The sequence below is a fragment of the Fragaria vesca genome, linkage group LG2 (assembly GCF_000184155.1).
Source record: "Fragaria vesca subsp. vesca linkage group LG2, FraVesHawaii_1.0, whole genome shotgun sequence".
NCBI classification, from domain to species: domain Eukaryota; kingdom Viridiplantae; phylum Streptophyta; class Magnoliopsida; order Rosales; family Rosaceae; genus Fragaria; species Fragaria vesca.
In genome coordinates, this window is record NC_020492.1 from 19,616,493 (window position 1) to 19,626,492 (window position 10,000).

Sequence of the window (10,000 nt, forward strand, 5' to 3'; positions counted from 1 at the left end):
GTATGATCAAAATCAAGTCTCGTTGGTAATTCCACACCAACTTGGAGGACCTAGAGAACTTGATGATGATCGAATCCGCTAAAAAATTATGGATCATGATGCCACAAAAGATCATCAACAATATGTAGTCAATTAAGGTGGTAAGCAATCCACTTGACTAATAACTCAACAAGTAGAGTTATATGAACGTTTCGAGAAACGCTCCATGAGTGCATTCCACAGTACTTTGTGGTCATTACTTTTTGCACAGATTGCCATTGAAGGCTTTTGTCGATGTGGCGCGTCAAAGACTTTGAGCGCATGAGATGTGAAATATCGGCATCTAGGCTTGTTAGCTTGGGGGTCAAAACATGTGGTTTAATCCTTTCCAATGAAAGGTTCCACAGATACCAAGCGAAGATCCGCCTTAGGCATCTAGTACGTCAAAACTCAAAGAAGCAGAATGTTACATTGCTCTTGCATACAAAACCAAGCTGTTATGAGACTCGATAGAGGTCACAAACGATGCTTTTAATGGTTTGTCCTTCGGATTGATCATACACAATCCGGGAAAGCCGCGAATTGATCAAACACAATTCGGAAAAAGGCCTCGGATTGATCAAACACAATCCGGTGAAAGGTCGGGGTTGATCAAACACAACCCGGACAAAGAAACAAGAGTGATCAAACACACTCTTGACCCGCGAATAAAATTCCGGGATTTGGGTACCTGCACGCACAAAATCCCAAGCATAGAATGGAGATGGAGAAAGGAGGAAAGGATTTTATCCTCCCCGAGTTATTGAACTTGGAAAAGTTTAAGATTTCAAAAAACATACCTTTCTAGAGGCTGCCGAGAGGAGAAATAACGTTTCGCCTACTTATACTTCTAATTTGGGGCTGAAAATTTGATAGGAGGAGCAGCACTGGATGGGGAAGCTGCTGTCAAAATTTCAGGTTGATCGGAGCAAGGGAATGTGGTGAACCGGTGGTCGATAGCGGCGGCGGTCTGGAATCTTCCGGCGGCCGGTTCTCAGGGTGAGACCGGCGGCGTTGGATCCGGGGAGGAGAGAGCTTTCTGGGGATATAAAATTCCGGCGGAAGGCAGTCGGAATTTTGGTCAGAAATCGGGAAAAACAAGGCTGCTCGATTTTAGGGTTTAGAAAAAAAATGGTGGACTATTGACTCATTATTAAGAAGCAAGAAGTAATATATGAATTCAGGTTCATAATGCTCAACAAAAATAGAGATCACATTCATAATGCTGCTAATCCCTGCTATATAGTCTAAAATTTCATATTTTATGATTCTCTATGTGACCACATTATTACAGAAAAATATTATGCAGAAAATAGTTCATTAAGTTTGAAATTGGAATTATGTTCAGTTGTTCACTGGTTTTGGACATATATTGAATTTGGTTGGAAAGTAGTTGGCTTTGTTTATCTTTGGAAGTCACTTAGCAGGTGAGCATTCATTGTGATATATGCTACAGGTTGCCTTCAATCATTTCCCGGCCTGTCCTTTAAATCTGAAACATTGAGAGTGGCTTCCTGTCTTTACTCCCTTATATAAGTTTGAGCATCAATTCACCCATTCTAGTGTTGGTGAATTGTCAATTTAGTATTCTCAATAATAGGGAAAAACAATTACTACTCAATAATAATCAACAAGTGATATATGCTTGCTCCAATACCATGTTAAACTCACAAGTAGTACAGTGGTGGTGCATGCCTTCTATGGAAGGGGTGGAAAGCCTTGTACTCCTGCTCCCCAGTTGATCCATACCAATCAAAGAGGATCTTTAGTTTAAAGTTTCCTCTTCCTCAAGTTCTCAACCAATTTCTTGGAACATTTCCAACCACCATGAATTTGAGTATTTGACTATAGGAGTATGCATTAGTCTTCTTTTATAATGCAAGACAGGTACACCTTATGGACTCTACAGGGCTTATGTTGTCATGGCAAAGACAATTATGTAGCATCAATATGAAGTTACCAAAGAGTAGAAACTTTTCTTTGCTTCAAGCCATCAATAAGAGCCATCTGCCCCTAAACTTTGCCAAAGGGCAAAGCAATATACATATATACCAAGTCATACCTATTGTCTTATTGACTTGAACATAATAACCACAACCGAATCAATAATGATTCAAAAAAAACCGAATCAATAAAATAAAAAACGTCAAATGTGTATTGAAAAACTAAAGTTTCATTTTTTCTTCTCAACTTTGATAAATTTTCAACTATACCTATTTGAACAAAATCCATATCTTAAATTATGCCTCCTTCAGTTTCAGATTTCCATATCTATTACTGGTAAACTCAAAATCAGGCTATGTACAGTTTCAATTTCTATTAAATCCTTGGTCTGTCTCACACAACAAAAACTATGGAACTCTAAGACATGCATAAGAACAGACCAAGGCATGTAGAAGAAGCGGACACACTCCATACAGGTGCTTTGGCTTTTAGAGCTGCTTCAGGTCATGATCAACAGTTGATACTGTATTTCCCACTCTTCTATTTCAAAAGGTTGCTTTCTTTTCTCCTACCTAGCTTCTAACCACTAAACCCAGATTATAGAATCATCTGCAACACCTTGCCTATGTGACTACCACATCAAATTAAAATAAGAGGTTGCTTTACTTAATTAATTTGAGTCACTTCCATCACCATACAGTTGTCTAATTCTAAATACTCTATCATCATCCTCCACTTCCTATTTAGTCTACAGCTTGAATATCTCAACAGCTTGTATTAAAACTCCATCAAGCCTTTGTTTAAAGGCCATGACCTTATCCTGGAAGTGCACTAAGTGACAACAAGACCTAGTTAAAGATATGCACCAAGTACTACTTAATCATTACACAAGAATTGTGTTTTAAACTATGCAGGGCTTCACTCTATCCCTATTTGACAAATGTGAAGTTATCTATTGTCTATTTATGAGGATTAAGATGGACTGCAACTTATAATATAGGCCGGTTGAATCTGATCTTGTTGGAAGGAGGCAAGTTTCCTAGGGTGAAACCCCCAATGATTAGCTAGCTAATAACCTTCTGTAAGATTTTCGAACAGATCTGCAATTTGGATAGGATGAACACGAGCATCTAGTTTTATAGTTGCTTGGGTAATTATCACAAAATAATATCTAGCAGAAGGATATGCTAGCTATGAGTTTGGTCCCCTTATTCAAGCCAATGCTTACCTACCGTTTCAAAATCACCTAATTAACATAGTCTTATCAACGCTATGGGAATGAATGGTCGCCGGAGAAGGGATCAAAAGCACCGAGGGTCATATTTCGCCGGAGCAGATGTTAATCTAGATCGGAAACAGACTAAAGTTCAGTAACCATTTGTAATACTAGACTGGCAGACTGCTTCGTCTAAACTTCACTTTGTTTCGTGCAAAACACTTGAACTATTAGTCACGCACTCAAATTACTGCAGAGTAAAACAGTTTCATTCTTTAATTACCAGATTGTGAAGCTTTGACTTGGCACCTTGCAACTAGGGCTAAATTATGATATTGAGTATGAAATTTGTGTTCGTCAAGATTTAGTATTGCAGAGTACTAACTAGGTCAACAAACTCTGGCTTTCCCATTGTTAATGGCAAGAATGAGAAGTCACAACAGAGAGAACTTGAACCACTATGAGCCATCAGTATAAATGCAGGAATATATGAAATCCGATCACCATCATGGCATCATCGTCGATCACCACCATTCTTTGGTCCATTCTCTACGGGTGGAACCCTTCGATCCTTCTTTTTTGTATAAGAGCTTTTGTATTCAACCCCTAATCCCTACTTCGGTAACAAGGGCTGGTCATCTTAAGGTGACCACAACCAATAAACATGAGACACGTGTCTATTTTAAAATGTTTGGCTGCAATTTAAAAACATAACATAGGGGTTTTGGGTATTTTACATGTTTGTTTATAATTATTGTTAACACAGATCTATCTCTCATTAGTGTTTATCACTCATAAGTGACCATATATGGTCACCCAAGTTATTTCCAATCAGAATTAGGCGAAGAGTTTATGACAAAACTAATTACGAACAAAATTGGCCAACTAATTAGAATTTCTTCGTCATCAACTTTCGCTTTCCCATTTTTGCCTGTGAAACAAGGAATCTGATTACCCTTTTGTACACAGCCTCGGAATCGGTTTATGCATGTGTATGAATGAAGTTATATTCAAGAATCCAGAATAATTCAAAGAAACAGTTTCAATAAACTCTGCTAAGATTAGTCTATTCTCTCCGCCTTCTTGTGCTTCTTCTTCTCTGCTTCTTCAATCCTAAGAAATGTTGACCACTTTGAATTAGTCTACTAAAGCAGCCATATACTGATATATACATTTCAACTTGATCACTAATTCGATAGTCAATGCTAAACAGGTAACACGTGGAGACTTGGGATGCAGTTCTAGCTTGATGCGTGTGTAATCGTTTTCTAATCCCATGGGGTGGGGACTTCCAGTGTCCGTACAAGAACCGTCAGTTAGGTTTTTTTCTTTTCAAGCATACAAAATACAAATGATTACCTTATAAGGAGCGTAGGGTTAAAATACATAATCTCAATTAATTGAACACTATCAACTTGATACCCATCTAAGTCGAGATAAGCTCAATCTTCTTTTCCGGTGTGAAGCTCGACTTTGATAGTTTGGTCAGATAGGTTTTGAGTATATGATTTTTCTTTTTTCGGTTACAAAAGTAGCAAACAGAAAAATCACTTAGGTCACAACTCTCGATGGGTTGCTTCTACATTTTGTACATCATATCATCAAACTATGTAATTGTGTATGAAAATTATTTCTTAACATATATGGTATATGTGTCAATCAGGAGACTAAGTAAGAAGCGAGACAAAGAATGAGCGAGACGACACAAGACTTATAGCGGTTCACATATCTTGTCTTGATAACAAGGCTATGTCTACTTAAGATTCTACTACGAGTGACACCAAGTGGCCAACATTTGTAGTAACATAACTGTGGGGATAGAGATTCCTTCTAAATTAATCAAAGATTGTTGCTTATACTTAGTGACTTGTAACATACATCATAGGCACACCTAACGACACGACAACACCAACATACCAAACCCTAAATCCTCACTCGAAAAGGAGGACAAAACCCTTGCTCAAAGAGGATGGACAACTAACCATCTGGTCCCCGCTGCCAATGTCCACCGTCATCTGACGCGCATCGTCGTCCACATCTCAAGGGGAGGTACCACCCTCCACGATATCCAACCAAAACAAAGCAGGTGGACCCAACCTAGATCCAGGCACCACCCTTCGCCGCCGCGTTCTCCTTTACAAATTCGCCTCGCGCCGCCATCAATTCAGTTCACCTCACATGTCGGCAAGACTGAAACGACCATGATAGTTTAGATCAACGACAAACCCTCTGCCATAACCCAATTGCAACCCATAATCTGCAACTTCTCAGCCACCCTCATGGAGAGACTTCCACTCTCAGCTCACCATTGCCAACCATTAGGGAACCGCCACTAACTGGCCACCCTTAAATCTCTCGTCTAGCCACACCAACCAGGTGTCGGCATAGCGATGCGGTGCAGCCGGAGAAGAGAGAAACCAAAATTTTTTCCGAACCCTAGCTTTGAGTTTTTGAGGGGAGAGAGTATGTTTGAACATTACTCACAAAACGAGGTTCAATTTGAGAGTGTAACCAAAATTCATATCGAACACTACTCACTAACCAAAAACAAGTTAGTCTTCAACATGCTAACCTTTGTAACCGAATTCGAATGTGAACATTAAACAAATGTCATTTTGTCTTTATGATGTATTCAACTATTGCAATGGTTGCAATACGTAACGTACCGAATTGACTTATAACTTTTTTCACCATAATTTTTTTTTTAATCAAACAAATAACTAAAATGCTACAACAAGTCTATCATAAGTCTCACGACCTCTCACTTACAGGTAGAAGACTGATATCACTAGACTAAATGATATTGAACTCTTCATCATAACTTTGAATGAATTTTCGTTTGATTATCAATAATTAAAATTCTATAAGAGTACGAAAAGCTTCGATTCCATTCACAAAAATCAAATCCCCACACTTAAAAGCCATAACAAATCGAGTCCTATGGTAAAAAAATATTCAAATTTCAAAACAAGATCGCAAAGATTTGGAAGAGAAAGGAAAAAATCTCTAGAGGGATAAGATGTGCACACCTAATGGAGCATTACAAAAAGGCCGCTCCACCTAAAGAAATGAATTTCACCGTAAAAGGACCCAACTCATCATTATTATTGGGAACAACCCTGTCACAACGCCCACTGTTTTTTTTTTCTTCTCAAAATTCTCAATAAAGCAACCTAAAACCTACCAGTCCTCTCAGAAAAAAGAAGAAAAAAAAAACAAATTAGGAAAGAAACCTAGGACAGGAGGAGGAAAAATGTAAAAGTCCGGGCCAGTTTGGCAATTCCACACAGAACCAGCCCATGGCAAGCCGTAATTTCGGAACCGGACCTGGGCTTCCGGTACATTCACCTGCCAGAGTTTCCAAACGTGGCAGGCTCCTCAGTAAAACCCCTTGTCGTTTTGCACGGGTCGCCATCATCACAGCCGTTGGATAAGATTCCCAACGTCTAGAGAAACCACCAGACGCTCTGCACATCGAAATCCCCAAACTACCACTCAACTTCCAACTAATTCCCATCCGCCCTCGCGCCTCCCATCTATAAAACCCACCCTTGAGACTCATTAGGTTTGCCAAACCAAACCCCGAAAGGGCCCTTAGGGCAAAACAAAGACCTCCCCCTCTCATTTCTCCTGCTCTCTCCTCTTTTCTCTCTCTATACTCTCCAATGGCGACTGCCTCTGCTTCATCTTCCCGCACCAGGACCCGTCCCAGTGGACCTGTCCTTCGCTCTCTCTCACCTTCTGGAAGGTTCTACACCGGCTCCTCCAATGCCTCGATCCAATCCACCGCTTCGGCTTTCGCCTCCTCCACCAGCTCCAGCTTCTCGTCTCCGTCGTCGGCCTTTTTCAACAAACACCAGGACAACCACAGCCACTACAACCACCAGGACTACCACCACCACCGTGCCGCTTCACCGACGCGTGTCAATCTCTACACCTCCAGTGCTCTGTCCCCTGCCGTCCGCTTCTCCATCGAGCACCGCTCCATCTCACCTAACCGTTCCATCACTGCTTCGAAGAAGAACGGCCCCATCGCAGCGTCGAGGAAGACGTGTATGTGCTCCCCGACAACGCATCCGGGGTCGTTCCGCTGCAGTTTGCACAAGAATCAAGGGAGCTCAAATCAGCATCACAACCACACGCCGTATCCCAACAACAGGCTCAATATGCGCAGATCTGCCATGACGAACTCGCTGGTTCGCATCAGCGGCGTCGAGGGCGAGTGGGTGAAGAGAGCCTTGACGGCTCTGATTCGCCCTTCTTCGCATCAGCAGAGGCGTAGAGCTGGGTTCCAGCCACGGCAGAGCCGACTCTCGGTCATGTCCAAGGCCAATAGCTGAGTGATGTATCTCTCTGGATGTTTTTTTTGTTTACAGAGCAGACACAGGTTGGTTATTTTCCGGTCATTTCTCTATTTTTCCGATCTTATATTCCGGCGAGTCATCTCCGAGCAAGCATCGCACCAGATCCGATCAGATCTAAAGGCTTTTGCTCAGTCCAGCTCAACTCGAAGAATTTTGAAGCGGTGGCGCCGAGTCAACCCCGGCGAGTTTTGGGGCTTCTCTACTGAATCGGCAGCTCGAAACACCACTGTGAAAGAGAAACTCCATATATGTACAGTTGAAATGATATCATTAGCCTTGGAAATTGGAAGGAACAATCTTCGGAACAATCACTTAAATCGAATCCATCCCTAAAGAAATCTTCAAAATTAAAATTAAATCAAAGGAAGATCCACAGATCTTCTAGTAATAATTTCAATTTCAAGTCTGCAAAACTGGTTTAGTTTGGTTCTCTTTCTGTGACACAGCCGTTCCATCCATTTGTGTTTTGCAGCGTTTGGGGTCCGTTCCGTTCACCACCGTTGTGTTTGCTCGTCCACCGTTCCGTTCAGTTCCGTGGTTTGTTCCGTTCACCGTCCCGTTAAGTTGCGTTGCGTGTGTTACGTTCCGTTTGCTCCGCCGTATTGTTGCGTTGCGTTTATGCCAGGTATATTCCTTTCATTTATTTCGTTATTCCTTGTTAATCTCATTGCTGTCCTTTAAATCTTTCTAAACTTTTCTTGAGCTGGGTGCTTCTGTTGCAGGCTTGATATTTGACTAATGGACTTCATCAGAATTTTGAAAAATAGGACACTTTGAAACTGGGTTCCTGGAAGGCTGTGTCCCCATTGACATTGACGAAAGGAACAATGATTCAAAAAATAAATTAAAATAAACCAGTAACAGGTTAAAATAAAAAATAAAAAAGAACAATAAACTTGATGAACTGTATCCTAGCTTTGTATAGAAAGTGTGAAAATACGAAAATAAATAAGAATATTTCATTTACATGGTAACTCCAATTTTTACCCGAAACGAAAGGAATCTCAAGTGGACCAAGCTTATTAATGAGAAAATAACTGGCATGTTTGGGAAGCAAGAAAGTGATGAAAGAAAATGACCTGGAAATTTGAAGGCGGAAGGCTGGAAACCACCATTAAATTTGACGTCAGGCGTGATCGGTGCCGTGATTGGAAAAAAGAAAGGGGAAAAAAAGAGAATCTTGAATGGGACACTAGAAATGCTATATATTAACGGGTGATGATGATGTATGTAGCCATCATGGCATCATGGCACCCTCTCATTCCATATGGACTAGCACAACCAACCTACCTACCTTTGAAAGGAAGCATCTTCAAGTCTTCAACTTCAAGCTTTCTCTATTTTTCTTTAAAGCTCTTCAACCTTTTTTTTAGTTGATGTCCATATCAGTATTGTTTACAGAAACTTCTTGCAGCTGGCAGCCATGAGCTAAGACAACGTCGGTTGACGGGGATGAGGCAAATGGGGTCACAATTACAGTAACATAAACCAAACTCATTTTCCCGGTAGAGGTTGAGGTTGAGGTCGACGTTTCGCAATTACTGGTGGTTGTAATTTTACATGCGAATCGGATTGAACTTAATTGGCTGTTTCCTATTCCTCTGGTTGGGATTCTCTGAATCCACATTTCCATATCGGACATGCTTCCAAACGTGATCTCTGGGTATATACATGAATTCCCATTCACATGATATTTTTGTGTCAGGTGGTGTGGAATGGATGATGGTGCATTGATTGGACTAATATTTCTCAACCGAAAAACATCACGGGTTTTGTTTATCACGATCTTTGATTTAGTATATTAAAAAGTAAAGACTCAAAGAATTTGGTGGTTTTTTGATTTCAACATTCTTTCGTAGAGATACAATTCGAAGTTAGAAATTTTAAGAAACTTATTTTCTTCCAATTTAAGTAGATTCAGAATTAAGAAAGGGAGTGACAAATATGAAAATAAGGGCCTCTGTTCGTAAAATTTGTGAAAAATGTCGATTAATACGTAGGCGGGGACGAATTATAGTAATTTGTTCCAACCCGAGTTATAAACAAAGACAAGGATAATCTTTTTAAACCAAAAGGGACTCCCAAAATAGGAAGGACCTGATGTACAGATGTACAAAAAAATCAGTAAAAAAACCAGGATCTGTTTTGACATGAAATGGATATATCCATATATCTCTGACTTATATTTATAAGATGATAAAATATGACAAAACCTATACCAAAAATTGGTTCGCGTAGAAATAGACGTATTAGTTCACGTAAGAATGCGCGTAGAATACCAAAGGGAGTTATTCATGTTCAAGCAAGTTTCAACAATACCATTGTGACTGTTACAGATGTACGGGGTCGAGTAATTTCTTGGTCGTCTGCCGGTACTTGTGGATTCAAGGGTACAAGAAGAGGGACACCATTTGCCGCTCAAACCGCAGCGGGAAATGCTATTCGGACAGTGGTGGAT

General features: G+C 40.4%; 1 protein-coding gene and 1 pseudogene across 3 annotated transcripts in view; both read left to right on the forward strand.

The window, feature by feature from the left end:
- Positions 1-6,753: 6,753 nt before the first annotated feature.
- LOC101301929 lies at positions 6,754-8,434 on the forward strand. 2 transcript variants are annotated; one of them, XM_004290886.1, is made up of 3 exons: positions 6,754-7,565; positions 8,015-8,167; positions 8,265-8,414. In XM_004290886.1, exon 1 carries the CDS (start codon positions 6,844-6,846, stop codon positions 7,516-7,518), a length of 675 nt encoding a protein of 224 aa, XP_004290934.1. In that variant the 5' UTR covers positions 6,754-6,843; the 3' UTR covers positions 7,519-7,565; positions 8,015-8,167; positions 8,265-8,414. The 2 variants fall into 2 exon arrangements, with proteins under 2 accessions (XP_004290934.1, XP_004290933.1); XM_004290885.1 differs by having other exon boundaries at positions 8,015-8,434.
- Positions 8,435-9,524: 1,090 nt separating this feature from the next.
- Positions 9,525-10,000, forward strand: part of LOC101314437 — a 2,072-nt pseudogene continuing 1,596 nt past the window's right edge. The window contains exons 1-2 of the transcript XR_184152.1: positions 9,525-9,538; positions 9,879-10,000. The exon at positions 9,879-10,000 is cut by the window's right edge and continues 1,596 nt beyond it. The product of XR_184152.1 is annotated as an ATP synthase subunit alpha, mitochondrial-like (transcript). The remainder of the gene's footprint in view (positions 9,539-9,878) is intronic.